The sequence below is a fragment of the Pelodiscus sinensis genome, chromosome 1 (assembly GCF_049634645.1).
Source record: "Pelodiscus sinensis isolate JC-2024 chromosome 1, ASM4963464v1, whole genome shotgun sequence".
Taxonomy (NCBI): Eukaryota; Metazoa; Chordata; order Testudines; family Trionychidae; genus Pelodiscus; species Pelodiscus sinensis.
This window is the reverse complement of record NC_134711.1, coordinates 45,036,896-45,053,632: the sequence shown is the minus strand read 5'-3', so window position 1 is coordinate 45,053,632 and position 16,737 is coordinate 45,036,896. Positions and strand designations below refer to the sequence as shown.

Here is a 16,737-nt window from a genome sequence, read left to right as displayed (position 1 = left end):
AGTGGTTGCAAATATCAGCAGACAGATAAAAGTAAAACAAAAACACTCTCTTTATGGCAGTGTGGAGAGTGTACAGACTGCATGTGACTAATCAGGAAAGAGATCTTGGAATTATCGTGGATTGTTCTCTGAAAACTTCCACACTGCAGCGGCGATCAAAAAGGCAAATAGGATTATATGAATTATTAAGAAAGGGATAGAAAATAAGATACAGAATATCTTACTGCCCCTGTATAAAACTATGGTATGCCCACATCTTGAATACTGTGTACAGATGTGGTGTCCTCACCTCAAAAAAGATATTTTGGCCTTGGAAAGGGTTCAGAAAAGGGCAACTAAAATAATTAGGGGTTTGAAATGGGTCCCATATGAAGAAAGGTTAAAGCAACTGCGACTTTTTAGTTTAGAAAAGAGGAGACTGAGGGGGGATATGATAGAGGTCTATAAAATCATGAGTGGTGTGGAGAGGGCCAATAAAGAAAAGTTATTTATTAGTTCCCATAAGTGAAGAACTAGATGACACCAAATGAAATTAATGGGTAGAAGGTTTATAACTAATAAAAGAAAGTTCGTCTTTACACAGCGCATAGTCAACTTGTGGAACTCCTTGCCAGAGGAGGCTGTGAAGTCTAGGACTATAACAGAGTTTAAAGAGAAGTTAGATAATTTCATGGAGGTTAGGTCCATAAAAGGCTATTAGCCAGGGGATAGAAATGGTGTCCCTGGCCTCTGTTTGTCAGAGGCTGGAGATGGATGGCAGGAGACAAATCGCTTGATCATTGTCTTTGGTCCACCCCCTCCAGGGCACCTGGTGCTGGCCACTGTCAGCAGACAGGCTACTGGGCTAGATGGACCTTTGGTCTGACCCAGTACAGCCATTCTTATGTTCTAAAACATGCCAGCTAAGTTTAATAATCCAAGATATGTGTTACATGCAATTTCTTACCCTAACTGGCTGGATATGGTTCTCAGACAGTAGTTAATGTTCACAATCCTGCTGGAAGAGCATAGAATACTAGAACTGGAAGGGACCTCGAGAGGTTATCAAGTCCAGTCCCCTACCCTCATGGCAGGACCAAATACTGTTTAGACCATCCCTGAAAGACATTTATCTAACCTACTCTTAAATATCTCCAGAGATGGAGATTCCACAACCTCCCTGGGCAATTTATTCCAATGTTTAACCACCATGACAGTTAGGAACTTTTTCCTAATGTCCAACCTAAACCTCTCTTGCTGCAGTTTAAACCCATTGCTTCTTGTTCTATCCTCAGAGGCCAAGATGAACAAGTTTTCTCCCTCCTCCTTATAACACCCTTTTAGATACCTGTAAACTGCTATCATGTTCCCCCTCAATCTTCTCTTTTCTAAACTAAACAAACGCAGTTCTTTCAGCCTTCCTTCATAGGTCATGTTCTCTACATCTTTAATCATTCTTGTTGCTCTTCTCTGGACCCTCTCCAATTTCTCCAGAAATGCGATGCCCGGAACTGGACACAATACTCCTCCTGACGCCTAACCAGCGCAGAGTATAGGAGAAGAATGACTTCTCCTGTCTTGCTCACATCACACCTGTTAATGCATCCCAGAATCACGTTTGCTTTTTTAGCAACAGCATCACATTGCTGACTCATATTCAGCTTGCGGTCCACTAATATCCCTAGATCCCTTTCTGCCATACTCCTTCTTAGACAATCGCTTCCCATTCTGTATGTGTGAAACTGATTGTTCCTTCCTAAGTGGAGCACTTTGCATTTGTCTTTATTAAACTTCATCCTGTTTACCTCAGACCATTTCTCCAATTTGTCCAGATCATTTTGAATTATGACCCTATTCTCCAGAGCAGTTGCAACCCCTCCCAGCTTGGTATCATCTGCAAACTTAATAAGCATACTTTCTATGCTAATATCTAAATCATTGAGGAGATATTGAACAGAGCCGGTCCCAAAACAGACCCCTGCGGAACCCCACTTGTTATACCTTTCCAGCAGGATTGTGAACCATTAATAACTACTCTCTGAGTACGGTTATCCAGCCAGTTATGCACCTACCTTATAGTAGCTCCATCTAAGTTGTATTTACCTAGTTTATTGATAAGAATATCATGCGAGACCGTATCAAACTTCTTTCTAAAGTCTAGGTATACCACATCCACCTCTTCTCCCTTATCTACAAGACTCGTTATCCTGTCAAAGAAAGCTATCAGATTGGTTTGACATGATTTGTTTTTTACAAATCCATGCTGGCTGTTCCCTATCACCTTGCCACCTTCCAAGTGTTTACAGATGATTTCCTTAATTACTTGCTCCATTATCTTCCCTGGCACAGAAGTTAAACTAACTGGTCTATAGTTTCCTGGGTTGTTCTTGTTTCCCTTTTTATAGATGGGCACTATATTTGCCCTTTTCCAGTCTTCTGTAATCTCACCTTTCTCCCATGATTTTCCAAAGATGATAACTAGAGGTTCAGAAACCTCCTCTATCAGCTCCTTGAGTATTCTAGGATGCATTTCATCAGGCCTTGGTGACTTGCAGTCATCTAACTTTTCTAAGTGATTTTTAACTTGTTCTTTTTTTATTTTATCTTCTCAACCTACCCCGTTCCCACTAGCATTCACTATCTTAGGCATTCCTTCAGACTTCTCGGTGAAGACCGAAACAAAGATGTCATTAAGCATCTCTTCCATTTCTAAGTTTCCTGTTACTGTTTCTCTCTCCTCACTGAGCAGTGGGCCTACCCTGTCCTTGGTCTTCCTATTCCTTTTAATGTATTTATAAAAAGTCTTCTTGTTTCCCTTTATTCCCATTGCTAGTTTGAACTCATTTTGTGCCTTTGCCTTTCTAATCTTGCCCCTGCATTCCTGTGTTGTTTGCCTATATTCATCCTTTGTAATTTGTCCTACTTTACATTTTTTATATGACTTCTTTTTTATTTTTAGATCATGCAAGATCTCGTGGTTAAGCCAAGGTGGTCTTTTGCCATATTTTCTATCTTTCCGACGCAGCGGAATAGCTTGCTTTTGGGCCCTTAATGCTGTCCCTTTGAAAAACTGCCAACTCTCCTCAGTTGTTTTTCCCCTCAAACTTGATTCCCATGGGACCTTACCTATCAGCTGTCTGAGCTTACCAAAATCCGCCTTCCTGAAATCCGAACTCTATGCATATCAAGTGGGACTCCACAGGGGTCTGTTTTGGAACTGGTTCTGTTCAATATTTTCATCAAGAATTTAGATGACGGCATAGAGAGTACACTTACTAAGTTTGCAGATGATACCAAGCTGGGAGGGGTTGCAACTGTTTTGGAGGATAGGGTCATAATTCAAAATGATCTGGACAAACTGGAGAAATGGTCTGAGGTAAATAGAATGAAGTTTAATAAGGACAAATGCAAAGTGCTCCACTTAGGAAGGAACAGTCAGTCTCACACATACAGAATGGGAAGTGACTGTCTAGGAAGGAGTGCTGCAGAAAGCAATTTAGGGGTCATAGTGGACCACAAATTAAATATGAGCTAGGAGTGTGATGCTGTTGCAAAAAAGCAAACATGATTCTGGGATGCATTAACAGGTGTGTTGTGAGCAGTGCTTTTTTTTGTAAGAAAAAAGGTGCTGGTACTCTGAGGGAAAGTTGTGAGCCCAGCTGCCCCAGGAAAAGAGGTGCTGGTACACCCGAGTGGAATGCAATTCATTTAAGTTATGCATGGAAAATAGATGCTGGTACAGCATCGTGGGGCGTACCGTCACAATAAATAAATAAATAAATAAAAAAGCACTGATTGTGAGCAAGACACAAGAAGCCATTATTTTGTTCTACTCAGCGCTGATTAGGCCTCAATTGGAGTATTGTGTCCAGGTCTAGGCACCACATTTCAAGAAAGATGTGGAGAAATTGTAGAAGGTCCAGAGAAGAGCAACAATAATGATTAAAGGCCTAGAGAAGGAATGACCTATGAAGGAAGATTGAAAGAACTGGACTTGTTTAGTTTGGAAAGGAGAAGACTGAGAAGCAACATGATAGCGGTTTTCAGGTATCTAAAAGGGTCTCACAGGAGGAGGAAAAAAAATTGTATCCTTGGCCACTGAAGATAGGACAAGAAGCAATGGGCTTAAACTGCAGCATGGGGGGTTTAGGTTGGACATTAGGAAAAAGTTCCTAACTGTCAGGGTGGTTAAACATTGGAGTAAGTTGCCTAGGGAAGTTGTGGCATCTCCATCTCTAGAGATATGTAAGAGCAGGTTAGGTAGCTATTTATCAGGGATGGTCTAGACAGTACTGAGTCCTGCCGTGAGGGCAGGGGACTGGACTCAATAACCTCTTGAGGTCCCTTCTACTTCTAGTGTTCTATTATCCTAGTTCTAATCAGCTTTTGTCATAAACTGGGAGATCTCCTAATTTGGGCCTGATCCTTCTGAATGTTTAGTTGCAGGTGTTTGTAGTAGTCATTTTAGTTGGTAAACTAGGATGTCCTGGTGGCTGGCAGCTGCTCCAATTGTTTCATGTCCTTTCTATAGATAGATTTTACCCAAGGTGGGTATCCTTTGTGATCACTTCAAACTGTTCTCACCTTCAGTGGAAAAGTACAATATCCGAAAAGGGTCCCAGAAACAGGTGATCTGGCCACATGTTTTGGCAGGACCAACCATAATCCAGGCTTACAGGGAAAACAAGACTTATCACAAATAAGACTATTCATTTCCCCCAAATGCTGGACCATTAAACCCTTTGAGTAGTACTAGTGGCCCTCGCTTAGCATGTCTAAATTAGTAAGCAGGTTTATACTTCATATTTGTAATTTCCGTAGAAACAGGACTACCGTCACCTAATCCCTTCTCTCTCTTCTACCTGCTTTCTGTCCTAGTCTATACTACCATCTCCAAGTCCATTGCTGTCTGTCCTTTTCCTCTCTTTTGCATAGCAACACTGCTTGTTTCCCACCTCCAATGGGTCTTTCTGGGTGAAGGGAATGTATGGCTTAGTAAAAACATGAATGCCAACCAGAAGAGTTTGCTCATGTGCTAAAGTGGAGCAAAGTATCAATCAAAAGTATGCAAATTTATTAAAAAAAATATACCCACTCTGAGGAAGCATGTCTAAATTGGCAAAAGATAAAGAGGAACCATGGAAAGGTTGCAGAAACTGAGTAACTGTCTGTTTATTTCATGCTTCTCTTCCTCCCCCCCGAATCCGTACCCCGTACTCCAACCTCACTCCTATCCACACAGAAAGGTAAAGGAGTGCAGCATTCTCTAGGGGCTAGGAGGCCTGGATCCTATGTTCAGCTTTGCTCCCTCACTATACAAGTTTGTGAAAGTAACAGAACTTCTGAGTTCAACTGTTTCTTCATCTGTCAAGTACGATAGTACTGACTCCTCGGAAAAAGGCCACAAGATCTGTGGCTAAAAGGAACTCTTATTAACTATGTCTTTTGGTAGCACTTACTGGCTTCAAGCAGAGTTCATTGTGCTAGGCACTGTACAAACAAGTAAAACAGACATTCCCTGTCCCAGCGAGCTTGCAAGGCTTAACATATGTCTAAAGACACACAGAGGTGGGGGACAAGTAAACAGTGAAGATGGGAATGCTTCAGTAGCCTCAATGGTTATGGTAATGCAATGGTTATGGTAATGAGTGCGCAAAGTATTATTAATAAAAGCCTTTCAGTGCCAGTAGCCAAGTCCCCATATAAATGGTAGAAGCACCAATTTAAAAACAAACTTGATTCCACAGCTGTTAGCAAAATACAATAGACTGAGATGACAGTAGTTGAATAACCTGCTCCTCCACTAAACAACTACCCTGGTGCTTTTGGCAAAAGTTATGCATTTAGTCCAATTTTAATGTTCTTTTTACATTGAATTTTAAAGAGAACCTGGCCTTCCACCCCCCAAAAACCCAAGAAATCCATTACCACATTATCTTTAGCCTCTTAAATAAAGTTGCATGGGCTGTGAGTGGGGCCTAACAGGTCTGTACTGCCTTACGGGTTCCTATCCTCAAGCCCCACAGTCAAACACTGAGCACTTGCTTTGAAACTGCACATTACTCCTCCTCAGTTCCCTCTCCCCCAGCACCCTCCCCTGAAGAGAAAAAAAATGTTACGTACACCACACAGGCTCTTCCACAAGGAGAACAAAAAGACTTTTGTTCTCTAGCCTCCATCTGAGATTTGGGGGCAGGAAGTTATTCATCCCCTCCCTGGAATCTGGCCTACAACAACCTGTGGATATTCAACATCCTGGAGAGGACTGTTTGAACAATGTAAGAGCCTTGGAAGAGCTGATTTTTTGTCTACACTACCGATCACCCCATGACAACCTTCTCTTCTCCCACAATCCCCCACTTTGCCATTTCTTAAAATATGGTTGCCTTTCTACAGATGATTGCCCATGGCTTCCCTCCCTACAAATGAGGGTTCCTTCAGCAAAATTACCTCAGCGATCCATCTAATCAGGGTTCCTCTTTCTGACAGAGGCCAATAGAAAATGGTACAGTGGAAGGTGCAAGAAACCTAATGGGACAGCATGAAATAGCTGCCCTGAGGGGAAGTTTCTTCTTATCCCTCATTTGTTATTGATTGGCCATTGCCCTGGGGTAGACCTGCCAACAGGAGTCCAAAAAGGGTAGTGTCCCTGGGCCCTGGTGATTTCAGAAGGCCTAAGCTCCCAGCCTCTGCCACTATGGTGGCAACAGCAGCACCCTTAGCTCCAGGCTCTTTAAATATCTGCTGGAGCCCTTGGAAGCACTGAAGAGCTAGCAGAGGGAGGCTAGCCTCCAGCCACACTCCTTCCACCCATGGCACCCCCCTTTTCTGAGGGGGCCTGGAGCCTCTCCCCATCCCCCCACTCAGGGCCCAGTGAAATCTATCAGCTCCCTTGCCTGGGGATTTATACCTGTCTAGAGCATGTTTTGAAAACTTAAATGTAAAGCAGTAACTTGGGTTGTTTGAAGTATGGTCACAGTGTACGGTCACCTCATTACTGTTATCTGAAGAAGTGGGTTGTGCCCACGAAAGCTCATGATGCCATCTACATGTTTTGTTAGTCTTTAAGGTGCTACCAGACTGTTTGTTGTTTTTTAAGTTTTTCCAGTTACAGACTAACTCGGCTACCCTTCTGAAGCTCATTATTTTGGGCAGTCAGACTAGCCTTCCTGCAACAATTACATTAGGTTTACTGCACTGTGCATTCAGTATGAATGGGAGCCATGTCCAATTTTAACATAACTATGCTATTTTGTGCACTGCCATTCATAGAAGATACACCTCAAGGTATTTTATTAAGTAAAATTAAGAAATGGCCCCTGGAATAGAACCAGTTTGGATCCTAACATACTGTGAGGTTGGCATCCAGTTCTCATTAGAATAAAATGAAGAGCCTGAGAACAACATTAAGGAACATGAACAAAAAACAGCATCATTACCTGACATGTGGGGTACATCTACCCTGTGCGGCTATTTTGGAATAGTGGAGGTATCCTGAAATAGCTATCCCATGTCTACTACACAGGCCAGCCATAATTTTGAAATATTTTTCAAAAAAACGGGCATGCTTTTTTGCCAGCCGCTTTTCCGGAATAACTTGCCAGCTGTCTACACTGGCCGCTTGCTTTTCCGGAAAAGCAATGACGATCTACTGTAAAATTGTCTGTGCTTTTCCGGAAAAACTATGCTGCTCCTGTTCGGGCAAAAGTCCTTTTCCGGAAAAACTGTTCCGGAAAAGGGCAAGTGTAGACAGCACAGTAGTCTTTTCCGCAAAAAAGCCCCAATCGCGAAAATGACGATCGGGGCTTTTTTGCGGAAAAGCGCGTCTACATTGGCCACGGACGCTTTTCCGCAAAAAGTGCTTTTCTGGAAAAGCATCCTGCCAATGTAGACACGCTTTTTCCGGAAATACTTATAACGGAAAACTGTTCCGTTTTAAGCATTTCCGGAAAAGGGTGCCAATGTTGACGTAGCCCTACTTTATTAGTTAACTATATGGCAAATGAAATGTGAATGCAGCCATACCAGCATCATTTTCTCACTGCTATTAGCTCCACAGAGCTCAGAAGTCATAAGAATCTAATCCTGATGCAAATATGCTCACTCCCACTAAGGACTGTGACCGCTTTAAGGGTCCCGGATGCCCGGAATTATGAGGGAGAGGAAAGGAGGGGCATTCTTTTAGTGGGGCAAGAGGGAACTGGATGCTCCGTTCAGCTGAAGGGCATTGTTCTACCAGGCTTACCCAGGAGCATGAGGAGAACAGAGTTCTCTTTGACATTAACCAGCAAGGCAGGAACCTCATTTAAGCAGCTCTCATTTCTGGAGCCCTGAATAACAACAATAGAAGAGACACATTTGTGATGGTTTAAATCTTTTAATTAGGCAGGTATCTCTTTTAATTAGGCATGTAGAAGTTCATCTCTGGGGTATCGTGAGGATTGGAGTAAGGTTGTCAGTTTTCTAATCACACAAAACCGAATTTCCTAATGCTGCTTACTGTAGTCCCCCTCCATCTGTGGCTTGCTTTCACTCACTCATTCGGTTTTACTCATCTGAGCCAGGGGTGCAGGAGGGAGGACTCTAATTGGGGGTGTAGGCTTAAGGATGGGCCAAAAATGAGGGGCTGAGAGAGCAGGAGCGGGTTCCAGGCTGGGGGTGCTGGCATTGGGATGGAGACAGGAATGAGGGAATTGGAGAGAGAACTGTAGGCTTACAGGTGGGGCCAAGGGATTTGGAATGTGGGAGGGAGCTGCTGTCTGAATCAGGGAATTGGGGTTTAGGAGAGGGTGAGAGCTCTGGGATGGGGCTAGGAATGAGGAGGTCAGGGTGTGGTAGGGGGCTCAGGGCATGGATTTACCTCCAACATAGCTCCCAGTCAGCGGTGCAGTGAAGCTATGGCAGGCACCCTGCCTGTTTTGGCACCACATTGCACCATGGAAGTGTCTAGCAGTTCCAGTGCCTAGATGGAAGAGAGTGCAAGGAGGCATTGCTCCCCACTGGCCAAGAACTGGCCAATGTGAGTGCAGAACCGGAGCTCAGGGTGGGGGCATCATGTGAAGTCACATGGCCCCTCCACTTATGATTCAGACCTGCTGTCAACTTCTGGGGCACAGCATGGTGCTAGGGCAGGTGGGACTAGCCTGCCTTAGTCCTGCATCATCATCAACAGGATTTTTAATGTCTGGTTGGAGGTGCTGAGTAGAGCCATTGGGGTCTCTTATCACTCTGGTGTTCCAGTAAAAAACCAGACCCCTATTCATCGTAGACTGCAGCATAAATAAGGTTATTAATGTGTTCGTTTGATTGAACTATGTGGGGAATTCAGTGTATTCTCCTACTTATAACTGATTTTAGCTAATGTTATCAGTATCTCACTTTTAGGTTCATCAACTCACACACACTGGCTGTGTCTAGACTGCATCCCTTTTATGGAAAAGGAATGCAAATTAGACATATTGCAATTGCAAATGAAGCAGGGATTTAAATCCCCCCCGCTTCATTTGCATAAAAATGGCTGCCGCTTTTTTTCGGCACGGAGCTTTGCCGGAAAAAAGCGCTAGTCTAGATGGGGATCTTTCGGAAAATAAAGCCTTTTCCAAAAGATCCCTTATTCCTTATTCCCCACCTGCCCTAGCACCATGCTGTGCCCCAGAAGTTGACAGCAGGTCTGAATCATAAGTGGAGTAGAAAATTTATTTGCAATTCCGATATGTCTAATTTGCATCTCTTTTACGGAAAAGAGATGCAGTCTAGACACAGCCACTAAGGATAAACGTCAGTTTTTGCAAGAAATTAAACAGCTGTAAATCACTTTCTTTTCAAAATGTTTCCTTTAAATAAACATTTCCAATAGGAAGATAAAAAGGATGAAGAGACAATAATTGGTTCTTAACTTTATTTACAACTAATATTTGTTCAATGTGCACAGGAGAAGGAATACAGCCATTATAATATTTCCCACTAAGATAATGACATTCATTGACAGTGAATTCTGTTTGCTTTTGGCAATAAAGTGTATCAAGTGACACAGCAGGTTTCACATTAGTTTCATCTCATTAGGAGTAGTTGTGCAATCTCAGTGCCATTTGAAGTACAATACTTCATTTCTGCCAGAATCTAATACACCTTTATAATGTAAAAAGAGATGAAGCAAATATTTAATTTTGGCTATGTCATTTTTCAAATTACAAATCACACTATAGCATCACTACAGCGATGGGAGGAGTTCTCCTATCAGCATAATTAATCCATCTCTCTGAGAGGCAGTGGCTAGGTGGACAGAAGAATTTTTCTATTGATCTAATGCTGCCTGCACTGGGGAATAGGTTGTCTTACATACTTCATTTAGAGGTATAGACTTTTCACACCCCTGAGCAACATAGCTGGGTTGACTTGATTTTTGGATGTAGGAGCTGTTCACTTACACTGTAAAAATAAGAAAGTGAACTGATCTGAGATTAAAGGCAAAACTCCCACAGACTTCAGTGGGAGACATGCCATTCTCAAGATTAAGAAATATCCAGTCCCTCCTCATACTCCTCCCTGAGAGGACACACAAGAGAGCAGACGAACAAATACAATACCATAGTATCAGTTGTGCAAGACTCCTGTATAAATGGATTATTTCTATTCCTCTCATGACTCAGACTTTTGGTATGTTCTGAATATTACCGGAACTAAATTGAGGATCAGAATTGCTAAAGTTACACTGGATTGTGGCGAGCCATAAAGTAGTGTTACAAAAGCCTGTGTAATATTTTGTTAAAACTGGTCAGTAAATTGATTTCCTGTCCCACAAGAAAGCTCAAGATTTTGGAAAAAAATATCCAAAATCTGGACAAAAAACCTGAATTTTGATGGCAATTAAGATCTGAAAAAGAATATTTTGAATTTATTTTGATTTGAAATATTTATATAATATTTTAAAATACATTGTCGATTTCAAAGCACAAAGTTATTTTGAAATGAAAAAAGTTTTGTTCCAAAAATGTCAAAATGGGATAGTTTGATATTTTCAAATTTTTATTCTTTCTAAAATGAATGTCAAAACAGTTTTGTCAAACAAATTTTAATTAAAACATTTGACAGTTTTTGCCCTCACCATCCTTACTTTGATTTGCCATGCAGTTTTAAATCTCTTATTTATTATGTACTTCCACAGAAAGTGTTTATATTTTCTGGGTCTTTTCGGAAAAACTTGGATCCTTATGGACAATGGAGTGATGAAGAATTATGGAAAGTTGCAGATGAGGTAAAGCTGTTTTTGTGTTATGCAAATAGTATTGATGAACAACTTCCCTATAATCTAGGGAGTTACAGTGGGAAGAAATTTAGCCCAATAACTATACAATTATTATGTATGTAGCATGACATATAATATGATGCTAAAAAAAACTGAAGAGAGATTTAGAAATGTGTAGAATTATCCTTACTTCTTGCTCTTTAAAAAAAAGTGTTTTACATTATCAGACCATGTCTGGCCATCGGTGTACAGTCTTTAAAGTAAGTTATTTGCACAGACATGTTTATAGGGAGATCATGGACAACATATAGCCCACTCCATGTAAACTGGAGTTTAAGTAGTAAGCAGATGATACTTCTTTTTCTATCAGTGGCCACATCCTGTAGGTGCAACCAATGTGTAAACTGCATATATCCTCATCAATACCGGATTATTCAAAGCTCAGCCCCAGTAAGGAGAGTCTAAATAGATTTTGGGTTCTTCCCTCACACACACCGTCTTTATGTATTTTCTCATTAAAATCCTAACCTCTTCTTTTCGCCTTCCAAACCTCTAAAAATAGTTAGACTTGGTTATTGTCTATATGCAGTTCAGAACTGTCTATAGGTGTTAAGTATGCCGTTATTATTCAGTTTCTGACTTAACAACAGTAATAAAAAATGTAGTTTGAGTGTTCATATTGTGTTACATTTACATAGTGTCTTAGAAACAAAACACAGAGAAAGGTTAATACCTTGCTTATTACCCAACAAAGCTGCTTTTGGCAAAGCTAAATAGAGGAAAACATTAATAAAACTTGCATAGAACACAGTCCGAGTACTCTGATCTATTATTTAGCATAGGTAAGGTTTCAGGATGTGGCTCTGCTGGATGACCCAGCAAGAAACACAGATGAGGAAGTTCATTTAGAAAATTCATTGCACCATTTATCATTCTGTTGTTTTTCCAGTCATATTAAAATGTCACTAGACAACAATTTTCAACCAGACTATTTCAAGATGAACTATAAAGCTGGCATGAAAAGCATCCTAGAGGGATCTCATATCCCAACTATGGGAGCCAGCCTTGAGAGTAAGAATTGAAGATGTGTGTTCAGCCTAGTAATAAGTTTTAAACTAATCTTTATTAAAAAAAAATGTTCAGTCAGTGCAATTCCCTAGCATTTCTTGGCTTAGTAAAAGACCCAGAATGTACCACTTTGTGACATCACTCCTTTCAATACTTACATGCAGTTTATGTCATGGAAAGATGCATTCTGGCATGGTGTTAACTAGAAGTCCCATGGGAATTGGGGAAACAGTGGAGCTTTAGATTTGATTTTACCCAACAGGAAGAAATTGGTGGTTTTCTTGCTAAGTTGATGATTTGGTTATGTTCTTTCAAGCACCCCTGGATACATAAATCCATACATAAATTTTTAAATGGAAAACAGTTAATACAAAGTTCTCTCAACTAAAGATAAGCTTATATTATGCAAACTAGAGCTTCTCTCCTGCAAACACGTGTACATATTTAAATATATGCACGTGAATAGTGCATGTTTTTCTATTCATATATGAATTCTTACAGGATTGGACCCCAGATGAGCATGAGCAAAAAAAATCACAGTACTATAGAAATCAAAATATGCCCACTATCAACACTGTATTAAAATGGGAATAATGTACATAGAATATAAAAAGCTAGTCTCCCTCCTCCCCTCCATGTTTGAAAAATGCTTATCAGACCATGGTAGGAAGTGCCAACACTTCAAGATATGATAGCGGGGAAAAAAAGTGAAGCAAACCGCTCTGTGCATTTAACTTTCATTGTCTGACTGATTAATTTAGGGTACAGCATTGTCAATCCCCACAGTCTTCTTGCACCTTTATCAACACTAGTCTTTCCCTCCCTTGTTTCTGTGGCAACCTCAAAAAGCACAAGAGTCTGTGTCAAACATTAAGAGTCTCTCTTTCTCTCTCAGGGCCACACATCTAGTGCTTAGATTCAGTTGAAAAGGTATTAACTTCAGGATCTAGGCAGTAGTGGCCAACCTCTCTGGTCAAGCTCAGCTTTTGGGTAGTCAGCAACATACTTACATACAAATTGAGAGGAACATACAATTATACAACCCAGAAATAAGATGGACACATGCCAAGCACCTTTGAAACATAAGGAAGTCTTTCTCAGATGAGATTTTTGAACCTGCTTCCCCAAAGTTCTGCACATGTGTCATTTAATGTTGTTCAGAGAGGCTGCAAAGGAGCTCTGGTAGCACTGCACTTTGCACAGGCATAAGTAATGACTAAGGCTATTTGAGACAGGTGTGAATTTCTTGAGTTTAGGTGACCTCCATGACTTCCTTCCCCATGGCAGCATTCAGGCTGTTTGCCACCCACAAACTGCAGGGCTTCAGGCTTTGGTGATTTGTTTAGTGGCCAGGACTTGTCAATGACTTTTATTAAAAACATCCTGTGACTAAATCTTAGCCTTAGTGATAAGATACAAGGCAGTAGAGCGTTAGGCCCTGGCTCACTGTTCCCTTCAAAGAGAATACCAGCTCCTCCCATGAGCTCCTGATCATGTGATGAGTATCACCTGATTGCAGCACTTTTCAGGCGCTTCATTTATCTGCTCATACTGAACAATCTCTGGGGTTTACAAATGGCACCTTTACCCCCAAAGGCTCTTCAGTTAAGATGCAGGGCACTGCTCTGTTCCTATACCTTCTCTGGGTTTTTTTTCCCCCCACATGCTTGACAATTGGGGTGGACAGTCTTATGCCCAATAAAGTGCTCCTTTAAAGCTCAGAAGATTCTGTATGGTTCATTACATGCCCCCTTCCAACAGTTTATCCCTGCCTCTTGCTCGCTCAGTTCCCCTCCCCATCCCCAGTCATTATCAGTCTTTGCCTCCTTTTGTTTCTTCCCAGTCAGCCCTGCTCAGTCATGACCACCCTCAAACATGCCACCTGGTCACTGTCTCACCTGTACCATTCATCCCTTAGAATGGACAAGAGAGTCAGATAATCAGCAGCAGACAAATTCCTTCTTCCCTGAAGGTATGGCAGCTCTGGTATTGGTGCATAGTCTGCTGTCTTTCTCTCCCTGCCCACAAGGTCTACAACAGAAGGTTCTTGTTTTTATTTCCTCACATCCCAGAAAGAGAGAGCCAGGACTGTTCCTTGCCAGCCCCCTAGAAAGACTGTAGTGGAAGTTTCAGAAATACGCAGTAGGAGTTGGGTTGAAACTACAGCTGATCAGAATTTTTTTGTCTCTCCCTGGAAAATTCTGACAAAAATGATGGGGGATGAGCCCACTTACATCAAAATTTTCAGTAGTAAATTGAATGTTTATTTCTAAGTGAAAATTTTGGTTTTCAAATGGAAAAAAACATTTTAAAACATAATTTGATCTATTGAGACATGCAGACACTATGAACATTTTAGTTTGCTCAAAAACAATTTTTCTGTCACTCATATTTGAAAGTTTTCAAGCATGAGTAGCTGAGAGGGAATAGCAATCTTGGCTCGCCTCACTTAGTCTGTTTGGAGCCTGTGCCTCCCAGGCATGGGACACTGCTCCCACTGTTGAATAGACAAGCAAATTCTAGTGTGGTTTTTGGGAGGGGGAGGGGGATTGTGTGTATGTGTGTGTTGAGAATTTCTTCTCTAGGTACAAAGAAGGAGATTTAAGATTTAGTCCTTTTTATAATACTAGAAGAATTTTTATTTTAAAGTGTGTATTATTAGGAAGTAGGGACCATCTGGAATATACCATAATGAGTCAGGAAAGCCCCTTTAAGAAAAAAAACCCTTTATACCACAGTTTTTCAATTTATTATTTTAGATACCAATATATATCTAAAAAAGAACTGTTAGACTCCCATTTTGATTTAAAAGAACCCAGGATTGATCTGATTGTGTATGGACTCTGTGCTCCCTTGAAAGCTATGGTTTGTTAGTGAATGCTAACAGCTGGTGTGACCTGGGGAGAATGGCGTAAAAAAAATTGTTACCTTTTTCTGGATTAAATGCGTGTGCTCCACTTGTAATGCTGCAGGTTGTAATGAGGACATTCAGCAGCTACTGCAGAACTTAATAACACCTTTTGCAGCTCACCTTTAAGATCAAGAGACTAGGTTCACAATGGTACTTTGATGTTGTAAAGCTGAGTGTTGCAATGCCTAATTTGCCCTAGAATTCACAAAACCTGAGTTAGGTGGCTAAGCTTCAGATACAGTACAGGGGGAGAGACTGCTTTCCACTTAGCATGCTGGGTTTTGTGAATCTCATTCCAAAGTACCAAACTAAGCTAGCCTATGATTAAGGCTGACAACAGGAGTGAATGCTAAACCCTGCTCCTTTCTTAGAGCTAGGCATCAAATCTAGGCTGCAGGAGGTACCTAAATTGGCTGGCAAGTCTCAGCAGAGGACCCTCTTTAGCATGAGGCATCTGATCCAAAGCTTCAGTGTGATTCAGTGCAAAACCACAGGTGCCTACCAAGTGCAGATGAAATTTTGTGAACTGCACTGAAGCCTAAAACTTTGATGCAAAACTTTTACAGTCCATTGGGCAAAGCACCTGAGAATGCACTCCAATTCCTTCTCCTTATCAAGTTAAAAGGGGCTTTGAACTAATGGGCTCTTACAACCAAGATCAGTACCCTAGCCTAAGAATTTCTGTAGTTTAAGTCAAAGTATGGAATGACTAAGTTCGAACACTTCACTGTGGTGGTAGCCCAATGTTCTAGCAGCATCATGTTACAGTGCTATGCAAGTTCTATAAGCCAAATTTCACTCTGTCACATTTGTGCAACTGCATCAGTATGAAGAGATCTACAAGAATATGCATTAGAACAAAATTTGGCCTTGTGACTAGTGCAGACATTGTTTTAAAGGGAAAGTATCCTTTCTAGAGTCTGTTTATTGTATAATTGGCTCAGTTGGCTCGCTCAGACAGTGAGGGTGTGTCTACACAGCACCGTAACTAGAAAAAAGATACGCAATTTGAGCTAAGCAAATTACATATCTTATTTCAATGCTATTTAGAAATAGTTTATTTAGTCATTTGGCGCTGTCTACACAGTGCCAAATTTCGAAATAAAGTGCTATTCTGAAATATCCCTTGTGTCTTGTAGAATGAGGTTTACAGGGATGTTGGAATAGTGAGCCCAAAATAATGGGCTTGCTGTGAAGACGTGGGATAGCTATTTCAGGATACTCCAGTATCCTGAAATAGCGTTGCAGTGTAGACATACTCTGAGTGACATAGTTGAGGAGTGAAAAAGTGATGAGTGCCTTCATACAGTTGGTATGCTGCTGAACCCCCCCCCCCCCCCACCAAACCAAACAGCCAACTGAATTCTTCAGACCTTCTTCATCTGGGCTTAGGCATTTTGCTTTACTGGAGCTCCTATGTTAGATGAGAAGGAAGTGGATTTGGAATTCTTCCTGCCTTGTGATTCAGAATTAAAATTAGTTGCAAAATTTCAAATTGCTTTTGCAAAGTCAGTTTATGCCTTTTATAACTACT

At 41.2% G+C, this 16,737-nt stretch overlaps 1 protein-coding gene across 1 annotated transcript in view; it reads left to right on the top strand.

Annotated features, from left to right (window-relative positions):
* The window catches only part of CFTR (CF transmembrane conductance regulator), a 144,108-nt gene that overhangs the window by 119,013 nt on the left and 8,358 nt on the right, over window positions 1–16,737 (top strand). Inside the window, exon 24 of the mRNA XM_075929158.1 lies at window positions 11,144–11,233. Coding sequence (XP_075785273.1) covers window positions 11,144–11,233 — 90 coding nt within the window. The remainder of the gene's footprint in view (window positions 1–11,143; window positions 11,234–16,737) is intronic.